This window comes from Anomaloglossus baeobatrachus, chromosome 1 (assembly GCF_048569485.1).
Source record: "Anomaloglossus baeobatrachus isolate aAnoBae1 chromosome 1, aAnoBae1.hap1, whole genome shotgun sequence".
NCBI lineage: Eukaryota > Metazoa > Chordata > Amphibia > Anura > Aromobatidae > Anomaloglossus > Anomaloglossus baeobatrachus.
The window spans coordinates 589,244,881-589,265,104 of NC_134353.1; the positions used below are offsets into that span (position 1 = coordinate 589,244,881).

Below are 20,224 nucleotides of genomic sequence, written 5' to 3' on the forward strand. Positions count from 1 at the left end.
AATCGCTAGCGATGTCGCTGCGTGTAAAGCGCCCTTTAGTTTTTTAAATATATGTTGCATTTGTTTTTCCACACATGAAAAAACGAAAATCTTAGTTTCTCTTACCCAATAAACAGTAAAATATGGATGGTTGAGTTGCATTGTCTAGTTTGATTTGCAACACGGAACAAAGATGGACGTCTTCAATTTTTTTTTTGTGGATAATCATTCTACAAAATAAAAAGGACATGAGAAAACATACGTTTATAGCAATGGATTTGTTATTTACTTCTAAAAATAGCAAGATGGAATTGCAGCTGTATATTGCTCAGGCCAAAAAACTACTACTACTCCAGCAGGATACAGCTAAACCCCCACTTTTTTGCTTTTTGATATTATATATAGTGTAGGGACCTACAAGCATGAGGTTCCCGTGACGAGGGTTGTAGGCATACGTCTTATGGCCATAACGCTAACAAAAAACCTCATATATTTTTTTGTACAGGATACAGCCAGGCCCCTTTTTGTTCGGCCTTGCCATTAGAGTTTCTGTCCCTATGTAGCGCGCAGTGGGGGTACGGCTTGGCAGCCCGCCTGATCTAATAGTATGGGCGTCACCTAATAGGCTGCGGGTTTGTGACTGTGCGTCTGCTAGTGTGAACAGTGCTCTATCCCTCTGCACCTGTGATGCCTCCACCTAGTGGGGGTTTAGCTGTATCCTGCTGGAGTAGTAGTAGTTTTTTGGCGTGAGCAATATACAGCTGCAATTCCATCTTGCTGTAAGTAATGATATTCTTTCTTTTTTGCTTTTTGATACTTCTAAAAATAACAGCATACTAAGTAAAACAACAAATTGATGTGAGAAACCGGTTTTAAAGGGGTGGTCCAAAAGCAAAGTATTTTTCTTTTCTTTTAATTTCCAATATATTTAGTCCCATAAGCTAACCTATTTTCTAATATACTTGCTTTAAAATTGTCTGACCATTCCTTAACTATACTATCTAACAACTGCTGTTTTTTTTCTATTTCCTGTCTGATGGCAATTGTGGCGCCCCTGACCTGGTCAGGCACCACTGAGTACTGCACCCATGCTGGGGACAGTACAACACAGGTAATCCAGAAGGCTGACTGGGGTGTGGTACACAGGCGCATAGTAATCAGGTCTCACACATGTACCTATGAGAGGACCCCTGGGGATCCCAGGAGGGGGAAAAGCCTTCACCTTCACTGGAATAGTGGAGGGGGCCAAAAGCCTCCATCTCCTCTCAAGGGGTGTGGTAAGAGAGTCTGGTTGCTAGGTGGCGTAGGCAAGAACAGGAGAGGAGGAGCAGTGAGCCAGGCAGTGCAGAGTCCAGGGAGCTCGAGTGAGGAGCAGATCCCGTGGGCTGCTGTAGTCTGACAGCGTCCGCGCAGTGGCTACCGACGGGGGAGAACGGTCAACTAGGAGTGCTACCCGAAATCCATCTTCAGCTAGAGAGAGAGCAACGGAGTGGGAAGTAAGGAGACTGCTAGAGAGTACCAGGCCCAAACGGGCGGCAGATCCCAAAGCGGAGATAGATCCAGCTTTCTTTTGCTAAACCTGCCGGTGTGGGGCTCTCAAAGCCCACGCCATAATACCACAAAAGCCGCAGCCACGTAGCCACAGTTAGGGCCCATAGGTCACAGGAGGCAAGCAGCTGGAGTGATCTGGTCCAGGCGACAAGCAAACGGCAACTGAAGGGGAGTGAGGCTTCAGCAACTTCCCTGGGTGACCCCCATAGGGACTCAAAGTCGGGGTTACCCCAAACCACCAAGGGCTAAGGAAGGCGAGTTAGTAGTCACCCTCACAAGTCAGCCTGAAGGACACCTGGTTCCCACTTGGTTCATCCCAGCTACGCCCGGGTCACTCACCCTGCCATCAACTGTGAGTAAAAACCCTGAAAGACATCCTGCCTGTGTTGAGTCATTCTGCGCCTTGTAGTTCTACACATCTACACAGGGCCCTGGGGCTTGCCTCACTCTCAGGAGGCTACTACAACTGGCTGCACCCACCATCAGCCCCAGGCATCCCTTAACCTGCAGTGGCGGTCCCCACTGACCGCAAATCTGAGAGTGGCGTCACGACAAACTACAAAGAAGGTTTCCTACCTGTGACCAGACAGATCCATCTACGTGGAGTCCCTGAAGGTAATGCACCGACACAGCGTTTGCGGGGCTTCACATCTGGCGTCACGAACAGGATAAGGACTAGACCTGTTGAGACAGGTGACCATGTGCCTGGGCGGTCCGCTTGAAAAATTAGAAGCGCCGCCATATTGCCACCATGAAAAGCGCGCTGAAAAACAACAGCAGCCCGCGCTGGAAGAAGTTACCGCCCACGAAGAGGTGTGGCTACCCAGAGATCCCCTGCAGAGTTCTGACCTCGCTTGTGAAGAGAGCGGAAGCGTCCAGAGACGGCGGGAAGGAAAGAGAGCCACAAGCCTGCTGCTGCAGAGAGAAGAAATGGAGTCCAGACGTGGATACCCAGAACCAGGCTCTGCTGCCTGGTGGTGCCGGGAGCTTGCTATCTTCTGCGATCAGCTGGAGGCCAGGATTATGCGACAGCTCAGTGAGGGACGCACGGAGCTTCTGGAGATGGCTGCGGCGGTTCGGACCTACGAGGAGGGAGCCGCGCGACGCATGCCAGATCGAGCGGCGACGACTCAGATCCCGATGGTGCCACCGATGGGTGAGTCCAGAGTTGCCCCGGCCAGCGCAAGTGCTCCGACCCCTGCTGCTACGACCGCGGTCCCAGAAGAGGCGCCTGGCGCGGCGACGCTGAGCGAGGCCGCAGCCACGCTAGGTGCGGCCCGCCAAATCCAGGCCGCCGCAGCGACACCCCGCCTGGCCCGCAAAGGTCCGACTGCCACGGCGATACTCATCCGTGCCGCAGGTGTGACGCTGACCCAGGCTGCCACCCTGCTGAGCCCAGTCCGCCAAGACCCCACCGCAGCAGCGACGCTCGTCCGAGCCGCAAGTGAGATGCTGAACCAGGCCGCAGCCCCGCCAGGTGCGGCCCGTCAAGCCCCGATCACTGCAGCGACGCCCAGCTCCACCTGCACGGACCCCATTGAGGATGCGACGCCAATTCAGACCGCGGCTGCAATGCCCGGTCCGGCCCGCCAAGAACTGGCCGCAACAGCGACGCAGATCCAGGCCGCCGCCACGCCAGGCTCGGCCCGCACAGACCAGGCCGCCGCCATGCCAGGCGCGGCCCGCCAAGACCAGGCCGCCGTAGCGATGCCCTGCGCGGCCCGCCAAGAAAAGACTACATCACCATTTATCCCGGCCTGCAGGGCCAGAGCAGACACCGCTCCCCAGTCTAAGGAAGTCCCTACTAGGAAATCCCTGGTAGGTGAGGACCCCGCATACTGGCAGCTGAAGGCTGACCTGGAGGCCAAGTTCCCACAGGAGATGGTGGACCAGTACATGCTCCCTCCGCACACCCCTAAGGCAACCCCTGCGGCAACCACGCCGAAGAGTCCACCGCCTGGGCCAGCTGAGGAACACTCATCCCCAGCGCTGCCACGACCAGAGTGCAGCGAAGAACTAAGGGGGAGAGGAGGGCAAGAAGCTGAGGAGTTGCCCCCGGAGCAAGCAGCAGTGCTAGTCCCAGAGCCGGAGATGCTGCCATATTCCCGCTGGGACGAGGAAGACCTGACACCTCCTGCTGAAGAAGACCTGCCCAACCGCCCCACCTGGGAGCTGGTAAGCTGTACTTCGCAGAATCCAGCCCGCAAGACACGGCGCCGAGGCGGTAGTACAAAGTACCCTCCAACATCACAATCTCCTGAGCAGAGAGACGAAGTCACGGCCAGAGACCTACAAGAAAAACGGTTCCTGAGAAGAGCCCAAAGCACAGATCAGAGGACCCCTGCGTCGAGGAATTGTCGAAGATTTCAGCCTCAAATCAGGGTACGGCTTTATAGTATCACCTGGTGTGAAGGAAGGGATTTTTGTCAATCGAAGAGATGTGAGAGCCCACCTGCCCAGAGGACACCCTGGAAGAAATTTGAAGATAGGAGACTCAGTGGAGTTCACTATGCATCAGGGAGAAAGAGGCTGGTATGCCCTAGATGTTGCACCATGTCCTAGAAGTCCTTGCAGAAGCCCTGCAGTCACAACAGAAGATGAAGACAGAGACACTGAAGAAGAGGAAAGAAAGGATCAAGAAACAGACGATAAAAGCACGGGAAGTAACAGATGCCCTAGCCCTACAGGCCCAAGCCCTGGTAAGGAGGAAACAGGAGCAAAGTTCACATAAAGCAAGAAGAAAGAATACAGCAAGTTTAAGTTTTGAAAAGTTTGAAGTTTTGCAACGTTTACGTTTAAGTATGTGCCCACATAAACTTGTGTGAGAAAACCATAAACCTTAAGGCTATGAACTGGCTATAGCCACAAACTCTCGCAGTGTAAATAGTTACACCAGAGGGCACCACCACCACCAGAGCCAGCCTGTTTAGGGGCTTGGCTCGTCTGCAACCAGGAGGAGCCCGTCCGTATATAGGGCCTTGGCTCACCTGCGACCAGAGAGCATGCCTGTTTATGGGGCCTGGCTCTCCACCACAAAGAGGGTACCTGGTCAGCACCAACTGTGGAGGCCGCCTCTACATCCTGCCAGAAGAGGCTGAAGGCGCGGATCCACCAGGCCAAGTATACCCTGAAACCACCAGCCCATGAAAGCCGCCTCTACATCCTGCCAGAAGTGGCTGAAGGCGCGGCCAACGGGAGAGGCAGATTGGAGGAAAGGTCTGGGGAAGTAGATGGCCCAGATCTGGTTACCAAAAGGACCGGTGACCTGCCTCCTGAAAGGGTTTGGGTGGGTTAACGGACTTGTGGGTGGAGGGTGGTGATGTATGATAGCTGGTGGTCTTAAAATGTTTTACCATGTTTTAATGTTTTATGCATTTTAAAATGTTGTCTTGCAGCCCGAGGACGTGCTGGTGATAACTAAGGGGGAATGTGGCGCCCCTGACCTGGTCAGGCACCACTGAGTACTGCACCCATGCTGGGGACAGTACAACACAGGTAATCCAGAAGGCTGACTGGGGTGTGGTACACAGGCGCATAGTAATCAGGTCTCACACATGTACCTATGAGAGGACCCCTGGGGATCCCAGGAGGGGGAAAAGCCTTCACCTTCACTGGAATAGTGGAGGGGGCCAAAAGCCTCCATCTCCTCTCAAGGGGTGTGGTAAGAGAGTCTGGTTGCTAGGTGGCGTAGGCAAGAACAGGAGAGGAGGAGCAGTGAGCCAGGCAGTGCAGAGTCCAGGGAGCTCGAGTGAGGAGCAGATCCCGTGGGCTGCTGTAGTCTGACAGCGTCCGCGCAGTGGCTACCGACGGGGGAGAACGGTCAACTAGGAGTGCTACCCGAAATCCATCTTCAGCTAGAGAGAGAGCAACGGAGTGGGAAGTAAGGAGACTGCTAGAGAGTACCAGGCCCAAACGGGCGGCAGATCCCGAAGCGGAGATAGATCCAGCTTTCTTTTGCTAAACCTGCCGGTGTGGGGCTCTCAAAGCCCACGCCATAATACCACAAAAGCCGCAGCCACGTAGCCACAGTTAGGGCCCATAGGTCACAGGAGGCAAGCAGCTGGAGTGATCTGGTCCAGGCGACAAGCAAACGGCAACTGAAGGGGAGTGAGGCTTCAGCAACTTCCCTGGGTGACCCCCATAGGGACTCAAAGTCGGGGTTACCCCAAACCACCAAGGGCTAAGGAAGGCGAGTTAGTAGTCACCCTCACAAGTCAGCCTGAAGGACACCTGGTTCCCACTTGGTTCATCCCAGCTACGCCCGGGTCACTCACCCTGCCATCAACTGTGAGTAAAAACCCTGAAAGACATCCTGCCTGTGTTGAGTCATTCTGCGCCTTGTAGTTCTACACATCTACACAGGGCCCTGGGGCTTGCCTCACTCTCAGGAGGCTACTACAACTGGCTGCACCCACCATCAGCCCCAGGCATCCCTTAACCTGCAGTGGCGGTCCCCACTGACCGCAAATCTGAGAGTGGCGTCACGACAACTACAAAGAAGGTTTCCTACCTGTGACCAGACAGATCCATCTACGTGGAGTCCCTGAAGGTAATGCACCGACACAGCGTTTGCGGGGCTTCACACAATATGTTTGCATACCCCAATACCTGCTGGGACATTTAAAGCATCATCGGGGAAGAGGCTGCGGTCACTGTCACAGCCTCTGCCCCTCCCTGAAACGACATGTCATTAGAGACAATCATTTCAGGGGTGGTGCTTTCATTGCTGTGTCTCTGTCTTCCTAGTGCAGTGTGTCTCAATTCCCACCCACCCGTGCAGCTGTCATTGCCCTGTGCGCTGTCTTCAAACTGCAGTATCTCCTTCCATGCCCAGTGATGAGTGCAGCGTCCGGACTGTTGTAAGCTTATGATTAGTAATAAGCTGGTAGCAGGTGTCATTATACCAGGCGATGCAGAAGATCAATGCCTCTCTGCAGATGACGTCACTGGTCTCTGGCAGTGACACTGCTCTGCTGCTGGCTTATTACTTTTCTTCAGCCAACAACAGTCCAGAAGCTGCAAAAATTGCAGGGAATGGAAGAAAATACTGCACAAGGAAAACAGCAAACATGGGGGAAGACAGCGCACTGGGGGGACAGTGCACGAGGAGACAGCATATAGGGGAGAGACAGCGCACCAGAGGAGACAATGCACAGCAGAGTGGGGATTGAGCCCATGCACTAAGAAGACATTCATGGCCTCAGGATTGACAACACCACCCCTGAAATGAGCGTCACTGATGATGCTTTGTTTCAGGGAGGTCAGATGCTGTGACAGTGACTGCAGCCTCTGTCCACTGATGACGCTTTGAAAATCCCAGCATGCACTGAGGTACTCAAGCAAATCATCATTAGACAGAAAATAAAACAAACCAGAGTAACTGTTAGATAGTGCAGTTAGGGAATGGTAGGTAATTTTTAAAGCAAGTATTAGAAAATAACTTGGATTATGCAAGTATATAGATAGGAAGTTAGGAGAAAACCTGTTTATGTGCCTGTTAGAAACATGCTTAATTCATATTGATAGGGATCCAAATGGCTCAATTTTTAATTGTTTTTTATGTGTAATCTTTTGTACACTTCACAGTAATCTGAGAATTTATGTGTCAGCACTGTGATATGTCAAGTCGTAACTTACAGGCTACTCCTTGGACACTTAGGGGCACTTTGCACACAATGACATCGCAAGCCGATGCTTGCGATGCCGAGCACGATAGTCCCTGCCCCCGTCGCAGCAGCGATATCTTGTGATAGCAGCCGTAGCGAACATTATCGCTACGGCAGCTTCACATGGACTCACCTGCCTTGCGACGTCGATCTAGCCGGCGACCCGCCTCCTTATTAAGGGGGCGGGTCGTGCAACGTCACAAGGCAGGCGGCCAATAGAAGCGGAGGGGCGGAGATGAGCGGGACGTAAACATCCCGCCCACCTCTGTCCTTCCGCATAGCCGGCGTGAGCTGCAGGACGCAGGTAGGAGATGTTCCTCGCTCCTGCGGCTTCATACACAGCGATGTGTGCTGCCGCAGGAACGAGGAACAACATCGTACCTGTCGCAGTCGCGTAATTATGGAATTCCCAGACACTACACCGATGATACGATTATGACGATTTTGCGCTCGTTAATCGTATCATCTAGGATTTACACACTACGATGTCGAGTGCAACGCTGGAAGTGTGTCACTTTCGACATGACCCCTCCGACATCGCATCTGCGATGTCGTAGTGTGCAAAGTGCCCCTTAGTATCAAAGCAGCAATTAGAGACCAAATCTATCTCCAATCTAACCTTTTAGATGCCATGATTAATGGCATATATGTATGTCTAAATGTCAGTCAAAGGGGAAGGGGGTCTTGCTATGATTTAATTTGCTCCTTGTTGTGGGCAAATATTTAATGTGGCATCCTCAAACCTGACATTCTAATCCTGTTTACTGACAAAGTGCTCAATGGAGAGCAGTGTATGTGTGTGAACCTATCCTAACATGTAATATCTATCTCTAATATTTAGGATACTTATATTTTAATGGAATTCTTATTTTTTTAAATTAAATCTATGTTCTCTTGCATCTTTTTAGGCATTAATGGGTAAACCATATGGTTCAATTCCAAGAAAAACTGTTCCCCGAGCTGAACAACCTTCTGCTATGAATTTTGCCACACTGTATGATTTTAGTGTAAGTGTTTTTCCTATAAATGTTTCTGAATTAATATTCTCTAAGAAAATACACTTTGTGCACAAATATTAGGCAATTTGTATTTTTAATGATTACTTCTATTATTGAACAATTGTAAAGCTGTCGGTTCAATCCAAAAGGATAAAAAAAACTTGAATATTTAGAAAAAATTAAAAGTGAGGTTTTATCTTTCTTAGAAGAATATAGTTAGGTCCACAAGTATTTCGACAGTGACCGAATCTGCATGATTTAGGATCTACATGCCACTATTTTTCATTTAAAATGAAACAACGGAGATACAATTGATGTGTAGACTTTTGGGATTAACCAAAATGGATTGAACAAAAAATATCTTGTGGAACGTTTAGAAATTGCAACCATTTTTATACAGTCTCCTTATTTCAGAAACTCAAAAGTAATTGGATTTATTTACTTTAACATAAATAAAATGTTCTTTTTTAATACTTTGTAAAGAACCCTTTGCAGGCATTGACTGCCTCAAAGTATGGAAGCCCTGGACATCATCAAAAGCTGGGTTTCCTCCTTTGTGATGCTTTGCTGGGCCTTTACTGCTGTGACTTCAGTTGTTGCTTGTTTGTGGGTCTTTCTGCCTTTAATTGTGTCTGGTGCTCAATGGCTTTGAGATCTGGTTGTTTACTCAGCCATTGCAGAATATTCCACTTCTTTGACAATAAACTCCTGGGTTGACACATGATAACAAACATAAACTTTCCCAGTTTAGCACATAATGTTTACAAATGCTCTATGTTTCCTCCTTTTGTCACATAACACACATCTATGTGGTAATCCAGTTCAACCCAAACATGGTTCAGCATATCCCCTTCGATGGTCATTAGAGCAGCAGTAATGCTGTCCCAGAGCTCATCTAGTGTTGCTGGCAAATGCGTGAGTTAAGTAATGTGTCTGACGTACCCCCAAAGGAAGGTGTCATTGTCAGATTGAGACCTGTGGGACCATCTGATAACTACCAACTGAACACTAGTACAGTACCCAATCTACTGGTTTGAGATTTCCTCATGGTGATAGCGATTCACCTCTGAATGCCAGTGGGGTGAAGCTAAGTGCTGATGGAAAATGAAGTTTCTGTAATAAATTGCTAGTTGCGGAAATAACCATCACTGAAACATATTGAGGTACGATGTACTCATCTTCTTAGTGGGAAAAAAAAAGCCCTTTCTCTTTTTGTTTTTGAGATTGCAAAGAAAACACTTACTTTTGGAAAATTTCTTTCAATTTCTACAGTGGCACTCTAATTTTCCCCATATTTCCCATGTTCCCCATATTCGGACATTTTGACGATTTACATTTCTGCTTAAGTGGAAGGTTGCCTCTCTACTGGACACTAGCCGGGAACTGCTTGAAAAAGTGCACAGAATTCATATCAAATGCAATAACTGTATACGATATGGTTTCTGGCACAGTTGCCATCTCAGAATCTTCAAACACTCAGCTGAGGAATGCCAAGGTCACGATTTGCATAATGTGTTGATTTATGTGGCTACGTGCAATGGTACCTTTTCCATTGCTTTTCCTGTAACACTCGGTCATCCGGGGCTTTTACATTTCCCCTTAAATTGTTGATACCACAACAGAATGCTCTGGGGGCCAGGTGGGTCACTTTCATACTGTCTTTGGAACACTCACTGCACGGTCAAAATTATTTTACCATTTTCATACTCTAAAACACAAGATGCTTTCTCTTGCATAGTCGCCATTTTGTGATCTGATGCTGCCCTGCCATATGGTGAGTCACAAGTGAGTCGGCACGCATGAGTTACAAATTCTTGGATATGAGCTTTTAACACGTTATTATTACAAATGGTGAAATTTATATTTTTGCAGTAATATGAATGCAAAACCCAATAAATCTTTTATAATCACTCTGTACTTTGGGTCAGTGTCCATCTGTACTAAGAAGCACTGCCCAATCAACTTTGCTGCATTTTGTTGAATCTGAAAAAAAGTATAGATTTGTATGCACTTCATAATTCAGCCAGCTGTTTCTGTCTTTCGTCACATCAATAAACATGAGTGACCCAGTGTAATTGGAAGCCATGCATGTCTTTGACTGCATGCTGTGAGTTCACAGTAACAGCTTCCATATTCAAATGCATCACTCATAATTAGCTCCAGACCTTTTACCTGCTTAATTGAATGGATTAATAAGGCAATTGGTCATGAAGTGGTTTAAAGAGCTTTTGAGATAATTGTCCAATTACCTTCAACCCATTGAAAAAGATGCAGCTACATATTAAAAAAGCTGTATATTCTAAATCCTTACTCTAATTAGAATGTCATTACCCTCAAATTAAAATGTAGAGTCTGCACTGTAAGCCCATATCCCACTTAAAAAGATGAGAGAGGCCATAATTGATATCATAGGTAGACCATAACTATGAGAGACGAAATGAGAAAACAAATCCAGAAAATCACCTTCTCTGATTTTGAAAGATTTTCTTTGCAAATTATGGTGGAAAATAAGTATTTGGTCAATAACAAAAATTATTTTTTATATATATTTTGTTATATATGCTTTGTTGGCAATGACAGAGGTGAAACGTTTTCTGTAAGTCTTCACAAGGTTGGCACACACTGTTGGTAGTATGTTGGCCCATTCCTCCATGCAGATCTCCTTTAGAGCAGTGATATTTTGGGCCTCTCGCTGGACAACACAGACTTTCAACTCCCACTAATAGTTTTCAATGGGTTGAGATCTGGAGACTGACAAGGCCACTCCAGGACCTTCATATGCTTGTTACAAAGCCACTTCTTCATTGCCCTGGCAGTGTGCTTGGGATCATTATCACGTTGAAAGACCAGCCCCATTTCATTTTCAGTGCCCTTGCTGATGGAAGGAGGTTTGCACTCAAAATCTCACGATACATGACCCCATTCATTGTTTCTTATACACGGATCAGTCGTCCTGGTCCCTGTGTAGAGAAACAGTTCCAAAGAATGATGTTGCCACCCCCATCCTTCACAGTAGGTATGGTGTGCTTTGGATGCAATTCAGCTTTCTGTCTCCTCCAAACACGACGAGTTGTGTTTCTACCAAACACTTCTACTTTGCTTTCATTAGACCATATGACATTCTCCCAAAACTCTTCTGGATAATCCAATTACTCTCTAGCAAACCTTAGATGGGCCCAGACATGTACTGGCTTAATCAGGGGAACACATCTGGCACTACAGGATCTGAGTCCCTAGTGGCGTAGTGTATTACGGATGGTATCCTTTGTTACGGTGATCCCAGCTCCATGCAGGTCATTCATTAGGCCCCCCAGTTTGGTTCTGGGATTTTTGCTCACCGTTCTTGTGATTATTTTGACCCCACGGGGTGAGATTTTGCGTGGTGCCCCAGACTGAGGGAGATTGTCAGTGGTCTTGTATGTCTTCCATTTTCTTATTATTGCTCCCACAGTTGATTTCATCACACCAAGCTGCTTGCCTATTGCAGATTCAGTCTTTGCAGCCTGGTGCAGGGCTATAATTTTGTTTCTGGTGTCCTTCGACAGCTCTGTGGTCTTCACCATAGTGGAGTTTGGAGTGTAACTGTTTGAGGTTGTGGACAGGTGTCTTTTATACTAAAAACAAGTTCAAACAGGTGCCTTTTCTACAGGTAATGAGTGGAGGACAAAGGAGCCTATTAAAGAAGAAGTTACACGTCTGTGAGAGCCAGAAATCTTGCATGTTTTTAGAGGACTAAATAATTATTTTCCACCACAATTTGAAAAAAAAATTATTGCCAAATCAGACAAGGTGATTTTCTGAATTTTCTATCTCATTTTGTTTCTCATAGTTGTGGCCTACCTATGATAACCATTACAGGCCTCTCTCATCTTTTTAAGTGGGAGAACTTGCACAATTGGTGGCTGACTGAATACTTTTTTCCCAACTGTATGTATCTTCAATATGTTTTGGTAAAAAACTCAAATGCCAAAGCTTGTGTCACTATACAAATATTTGCGTACATAAGTATTGGGCAAGTATTAGTGTGCAGAATTATTGTGCAATTAAATGAAAAAATTAAATTTTCCCATCTCACTTGTTTATTTTCACCTGTTACAGTGAGACTAATGAACAAACAATTAAAAATCTACAAATAAAAATAATTTCTGATATTTCCATAAAAATGCCAATGATCAATATAGCCCTCTTCTCTTTATTAACAGTCATAAGTGTTCCACCCATGGAGTCTGTCAGCTTCTTAATCTGTTGATGATCAGCATTTTGGGCTACACCATCCACAGCCTCCCAGACACTGTTCAGAGAGGTGGATTGTTTTCCTTCACCAGAAATCTCCAGTTTAAGAAGAGCCCACAACTTCTCAGTAGGGTTTAAGGCAGGTGAGGAAGGGGCCTTGTCATTATTCTTTCATCTTTAAGATCTCTACAGTCCAGCCAAGCAGTTGAGTACTTCAATTAATTCAATAGAGCATTGCCCAGCATAAAAATCATGTTTTTCTTGAAAGAAGCAGACTTTTTTTGTGTTCATAAAAAAAGATACATCCAGTGATCCCAATAAAAATTCACATTTATTTTTAGTTAATTAAAAACAAGGTGAAAAGTTCAAGCTGCAAAAGGAGCAAAAATACATGATGATCACATGGGTGGCGCATTACAAACTAATAAAGTTGCCCGATATATTTTTTTTCATGTATATGCTTCACCCATAGGACAACTGGGATGTCTATCCATGCATCCCTCAGGTTCTTGATGAATCCAGAAATCATACAAGACCAACAGGAAAGCTGATGTAAAAGGGTAATAACAAGCGGGAATACATTAACTTATTCTTATATTCCATCCTTCCTACACTAAGGATCTATTCCCAATATTTTCACTGTAATTACATTAGTTTTGCCCTATCTATCTGGTGTATGCCAAACATGTGCAGACTCAAAACACTTTTTTATAGTAATAATATATACCTTTATTCACTATCAAGACTACACTTAATTCACAATATAATACTAGAACATGTAATCAATATGAAAATCATATATAAAATTATACACAAATACAAAACAGGAAAACTTCAGGAAATAATAACTTCACAAATACAACATAAAACCCACAATTAGCAAATAATAGACCAGAAACATTGGCTAAAATACTCACACCATTACAGCCTAGCTAACACTATCCCTATGTGAGATGATACTCAGCCACCTTTCATGTTGGTCCAAGTCAGGAGAATGCAATAGAAGAGGCCTCACAGGAAGTGAGGTCAGCTTATATAAGGGCCTGTGACCAAGATTAATTTCACCCTATCATTGGCTGTAACCTGTTATTTCACAGGGCTTGTGTATTGCTAGGTGTTGAAGAGTCCTCCCATCCTGGCTGAGGCTAAAAAATGTAAATTCAAACACATGGTTCTTAGTATTTGTATGCCAACACTTCCCTTCTACAGCTGATAAGTATATATAGTCTACATATATTCAGACTTTTCCCTGTGTCCTACTGATTGAAGAAAGTGTCTTCTAGAAACTGGCAGAACGTCGAACAATCTCATCTTTAGTAATTATTATTTAATAATAATTTCAATAATAATAATAATAATTTATACAATAATAACAGCCCACTCATAGCAGTACCCCACCTCCACCTTGCTGGCATCTGAGTTGACGTGATGGTGTGTCCATGTTTCTGATCCAGCCATAAATCCATCTATCATGTCAATCAACAGCCACTTTCATCTCACCAGGTTATAAAACCTTTGAAAAATATGTCTTCACTTATTTCTCAATAAAAGTGAATCATGGTCTAATACAGCGCTATGGAGGTCACAAAATCGTTTAGTAAGTTTTATTTGTTTTATCAAAGCCACAACGCGTTTCGATATACACAATATCTTCGTCAGGTGGATATCCATAGCGCTCTATTAGACAATTTTTTTTGTGACCTCCATAGCGCTCTATTAGACCACGATTCACTTTTATTGATACTCATTTCCCCCTCGGGGGTCCATGGCAAGAGCTGCTTAAATGGAGGCTTCATCAAAACCAGGACCTTTTGGACACCTATTCCCTCCACTAACCCGCGGCTGGATCAGACTTACAGGAATCCGTCTCCCTGGAAGGATCGTACGGATAATCCTCCTGACAGCGGAACATTACACTCCCGTCTAGTACCTTGGTTGTGCGAGGGCTGCACAACCACTCCTGGTGAGCAGTTTTAATTACCGGTCTCACCGTTACTCCTGCGCTGAGACTCTTCACATGCGCTCCCTGTTTTCACTTTTTTCACTTATTTCTCGGCTCAGTCTTAATGTTATTCACATTATGTGTCTTGCTCAGTGGAGGTCAGGTTTCAGCCTTCATCTCCTTGGCCTTGTCTCTGAGCACTGAACACCTTTTACTTCTATTTACTCCAGGTAGATTGCAACTCTAAAATATAACAGCACTGGAGGATAATGGGCTCCTGGTCGCTTCACGTTTAATTCTTCTCAAATCTATTGCAGATAATGTGCATCTTTTTTTCTCAACAATTTTTTTTGCAACTCTGTTGTCTATTTGTATCAAATCTTTTGATGATTCTGTGATCACATCCCAATATTTTCGCAGTTTCAGGAGTGCTGCATCCCTGTGTAGGACTTTTACCAATTTTTTTACTTTTCAGTTAGTTAAATCTCCTTTTGGAACATTTTGCCTGAGGAAAGCAAACTGCCTAATAATTCTGCACACCTTGATAAAGGGTATTAATATCCTTGGACCACATCCTCCCTAATTACACAAATACACATCACCTGATCTGCTTCATCCATTGAACATTCAAGTTTTTACAGCTGTGAGTTGAAAAATCTGCATAAAAATGGTAATATGGTCCAAAATACTCACTTGCCTAATAATTATACACACAGTTCAGGTTCCTTGTGTTTACTAGCCTTTTTTTCCAATTATTTACTCTAGCACGTTTTAGGAAATGCTGTATAATTAAACTATGAACATGCATTTTATTTGACCCTCTTTTTACCTCTTACAGGGATTTGCTCAGTATTCTGTCCTCTTCTATGGTTATTACAATAGTCAAAGAACCATTGGATGGCTGCAGTTTAGGTTACCTCTTTCTTACTTATTGGTGGGAATTGGTACCATTGCATACAGCTTTATGGTTGTCATTAGAACGTAAGTGTTTTTGGTTTGATTTTAAAGAGCTATTCCCACGATCACATTATTAATTTCACAAAACAAAGTATCACCATAACTGCATTGTTAAATACAGACCAAGACCAACATTAGGTTTCTTTCTCATGCGGTCATACTGTGTATTTTGTCATCTTCTTCTGTGCCTTTGTGCATCCAGCTTCACACTGAGCTGAATAGACTGTCCACTTATTGTTTGCTAAAACTACATTTCCCACCTTGTCCTCAGTGCTGCAGACTAGTGATGAGCGAGCACTAAAATGCTCGAGTGCTACTTACTCGAATCAAGTAGGTTGGATGCTCAAATGGACTTGACTCGAGTAATGAGTATAATGGAAGTCAGTGGTAAACACGAGCAGTTTTCCAGCAGTCCTTCCCAGAGGTCTAGGGAGGCACAAAATTTGCTGAAATGGATGTAAACAACGCTCAAATGGAATGGGAACAGCATGGGGAAGACACCTAAATGCATCTTTGACTCCCAGGTCCCTGCTGGTAACAATATTGTCTGAGTAGTACGCAACTTTTACAGAGTGACAATAAAACATACAAAACCAAAGATAAAATGGATTTTACCAGAAAGCATATAAGAAACATTCTTTCCTGTATAATTGTTATGGTCGCCGAGTAGCGGCGAGCATCTAGGAGTGGACCCACTGGGCCGTACACTGGACTCCCCTGAAGGAGCTAACCTCAAGATAACCCTTATACAGGGACTGTCAGGCGCAACCCCAGCGGGCCTAACTGCACGACTGTCAGTGGTATCGGCTCTTACGGAGGGGAGAGTCTCTGAAGTCCAGTACAGATGTGCACTGATGTAATGAGAGACAAGGAATCACAGACATGGTAACAGGACGTGGTATTCTGGACGTGGGAGTACGGAGGTGGTAAGTCAGGTGTGGCAGCACAGAGGTGGTAAATCAGATGTGTCAATAATGACTTGTACATAAGGCAAATGAAAAACATACAAACAAAAAAAAAAAACGCCTCCTCCTTTTTGGCTATGTTCTCAAGTAGCGTTTTTGCTGCATTATACACATTCTCTTTGCTTTCAAGTTTGAAAAAACACTTCAAAAACTCTGAAAGAATTGACATGCTGTTTCTTTCAAAAGCGCAGCAAAATAATGTTAACCGCAATCTGCGCTCCCAATGGATCCAACTCATTGTAATTAATATGGATGTGTTCACATAATCCTGTAAATTATTATGTGACCACATCCATGTACCTTCTTAAATAAACCATTGAATGTACTTCATTGGACTTTGTAACATTGAGTTGAATCAATTGGGAGTGCCGATAGTGGTCAACATTATTTCTCTACTTTATACTTGTGATATTTCCAACCTAGAAGGATTATTCACTGTGGATCGACCTGAAAGCAAACTCACAAATGGAACCTAACATCTAGTGTACTGTACATCAACAGATCATCTGATCTAAATTCTAGATAAGCTCAACGTTCTTTTCCTTGTTTTCTCCTTTAGCGGGGACATTTTTTGGGATATCTTTCAAAAGCGCAGCAGTTTTCCATTTCAGTCAGGAAAAAAAACAATCGTTTGCATTAGATTTACAAAATCTCATACCTTTTGCTGGTATTGTAAAAGTTAGCTTATAATTTGTATAAAACCCTTGAAAAAAAGCTGCAAAAAAACTCCAGCAGCAAAAATGCAACATGTGAACATATCCTTAATAGCCAGGCCATCTCTCATCATATTTCCCCATCACCTATGACTACAGTAGATAACATAGTAGAGGGGTAAATAAGACTACACCAACCGGTAAATGTAATTTTAATATTTACTACCTTATCTGGTCATGTGGTATGTGTCAAATGGACAGACACATCCTTTGTACAGTACTTTATGATGGAGGGACTCTGAAACTCAAAAAGCCTTCGTGGAGAATGCAAGAACTTTCAAAAATTAGAAGGAAAAAGGACTCCAATACACTCTGTATTAGACATAAAGGAGTGCCTTATTCATATTCTGTTAAAATTGTTAGATAGCTGGACTCCTAGATGCCTAAAGCCTATGCCCTAAGTGCAAGGTCTGGCAAAAATTAGGAGAGACTGCACTAAGGGGTGCTTCACACACAGCGAGATCGCTGCTGAGATTGCTGCTGAGTCACAGTTTTTGTGACGCAGCAGTGACCTCATTAGTGATCTCGCTGTGTGTGACACTGGCAGCGATCTGGCCCCTGCTGTGAGATCGCTGCTCGTTACACACAGCCCTGGTTCGTTTTTTTATTGTTGCTCTCCCACTGTGACGAACATATCGCTGTGTGTGACAGCGAGAGAGCGACGAAATGAAGCGAGCAGAGAGCAGGAGCCGGCGTCTGGCAGCTGCGGTAAGCTGTAGCCAGGGTAAACATTGGGTAACCAAGGTGTTTACCCGATATTTACCTTCGTTACCAGCCTCCGCCGCTCTCACGCTGCCTGTGCTGCCGGCTCCTGCTCTCTGCACATGTAGCTGCAGTACACATCGGGTTAATTAACCCGATGTGTACTGTAGCTAGGAGAGCAGGGAGCCAGCGCTAAGCAGTGTGCATGGCTCCCTGCTCTCTGCACATGTAGCTGCAGTACACATCGCTTCAATTAACCCAATGTGTACTGTAGCTAGGAGAGCAGGGAGCCAGCGCTAAGCAGTGTGCGCGGCTCCCTGCTCTCTGCACATGTAGCTGCAGTACACATCGGGTTAATTAACCCAATGTGTACAGTTAGGTCCAGAAATATTTGGACAGTGACACAAGTTTTGTTATTTTAGCTGTTTACAAAAACATGTTCAGAAATACAATTATATATATAATATGGGCTGAAAGTGCACACTCCCAGCTGCAATATGAGAGTTTTCACATCCAAATCGGAGAAAGGGTTTAGGAATCATAGCTCTGTAATGCATAGCCTCCTCTTTTTCAAGGGACCAAAAGAAATTGGACAAGGGACTCTAAGGGCTGCAATTAACTCTGAATGCATCTCCCTCGTTAACCTGTAATCAATGAAGTAGTTAAAAGGTCTGGGGTTGATTACAGGTGTGTGGTTTTGCATTTGGAAGCTGTTGCTGTGACCAGACAACATGCGGTCTAAGGAACTCTCAATTGAGGTGAAGCAGAACATCCTGAGGCTGAAAAAAAAGAAAAAATCCATCAGAGAGATAGCAGACATGCTTGGAGTAGCAAAATCAACAGTCGGGTACATTCTGAGAAAAAAGAAATTGACTGGTGAGCTTGGGAACTCAAAAAGGCCTGGGCGTCCACGGATGACAACAGTGGTGGATGATCGCCGCATACTTTCTTTGGTGAAGAAGAACCCGTTCACAACATCAACTGAAGTCCAGAACACTCTCAGTGAAGTAGGTGTATCTGTCTCTAAGTCAACAGTAAAGAGAAGACTCCATGAAAGTAAATACAAAGGGTTCACATCTAGATGCAAACCATTCATCAATTCCAAAAATAGACAGGCCAGAGTTAAATTTGCTGAAAAACACCTCATGAAGCCAGCTCAGTTCTGGAAAAGTATTCTATGGAGAGATGAGACAAAGATCAACCTGTACCAGAATGATGGGAAGAAAAAAGTTTGGAGAAGAAAGGGAACGGCACATGATCCACTGTCCAAATATTTCTGGCCCTGACTGTATACCAGGATGGGAACACATATTCCAGGAATATGACATATATACCAGGATGAAGACATATATACCAGGAGAGGTCCAGGATGGGGATATATACTGGTACCAGGAGGGGGAAATATACATTTATATATTAAAGTGGCTTGTATTGATGGAAAACATATAAGGCTGAAGAAAACAAAGTTTGAAAATCTACCCTTTATTGACTTACTGCCACATTACCTTTTAAGATGAGGCTCTACAGCCAGGTATTGTGTGTTTTGGGATTATATTATATATCTGCGGAAACTGCCTTGTTTATATACTTATTGTGCATACTATTATCAGTGCCCTGATACTTCATTGGGGATAAGTACAGGATTATTATGTCCATTCACCTATCTTATCCATTCTTTTTCTCTTGGAAATCATCTTTTAACCTTTGTTCTTGTCTGCCTTATATGTTTTGCATCAATAAAAGCCACGTTTATATATAAATAGCTGGGTGTGAACATTTTTTTCCTCTCATGATATGATTCATGTTTTTACATAGCTTTTGTTAACATCCCTTCCTAAGTGTTGAGAGGAGCACTGTGTGTGGGGAATATTATACAGAGGGGTAGTGTGTGTATGGGGGGATATTATACAGAGGGGCAGTGTGTGTGGGGGATATTATACAGAGGTGTAGTGGGTGAGGCAATATATAGTGGTTTAGTGGGGGGCGATATTATACAAAGTGGCATTGCATACGGGAGGAAATTATAAAGTGTGGCAGCTTATGTAAGGGATAGTATACAGAGGGGCAGCATATATGAGGGATATTATACAGAGCGGCAGTTTGTGTGGGGGATATTATACAGAAGTGCAGTGTGTGTATGGGAGATATTATTCAGAGGGGCAGTGTGTGGGGGATATTATACAGAGAGGTAGTGTCAGGGGAATATTATACAGAGGGGCAGTGTTATACAGAGGAGCAGTGTGTATGGGGGCATATTATACAGAGGGGTAGTGTAAGTGAAGGTTAGTATACAAAGGGGCAGTGTGTGTTGCTGGATATTATACAGAGGGGCAGTTTTTGGGGGATATTATATAGGGGAGCAGTGTGTGGGGGATATTATACAGAGAGGCAGTAAGTGTAGGAGAGATATTATGGAGAAGGGAGGTGTAGAGGGTGTATTATGGAGATGGGCAGTGTAGAGGGTGTATTGAGGAGAGGGGTGGTGTGGGGGATATTGTACAGAGAAGCAGTGTGTGCA

At 44.8% G+C, this 20,224-nt stretch overlaps 1 protein-coding gene across 2 annotated transcripts in view; it reads left to right on the plus strand.

Moving 5' to 3' along the window:
- LOC142296463 (transmembrane channel-like protein 1) overlaps nt 1-20,224 on the plus strand; it is a 197,330-nt gene that overhangs the window by 68,690 nt on the left and 108,416 nt on the right. For both annotated transcript variants that reach the window (XM_075340106.1, XM_075340115.1), the window contains exons 8-9: nt 8,105-8,203; nt 15,208-15,350. In XM_075340106.1, the coding sequence (XP_075196221.1) occupies nt 8,105-8,203; nt 15,208-15,350 (242 nt within the window). The remainder of the gene's footprint in view (nt 1-8,104; nt 8,204-15,207; nt 15,351-20,224) is intronic.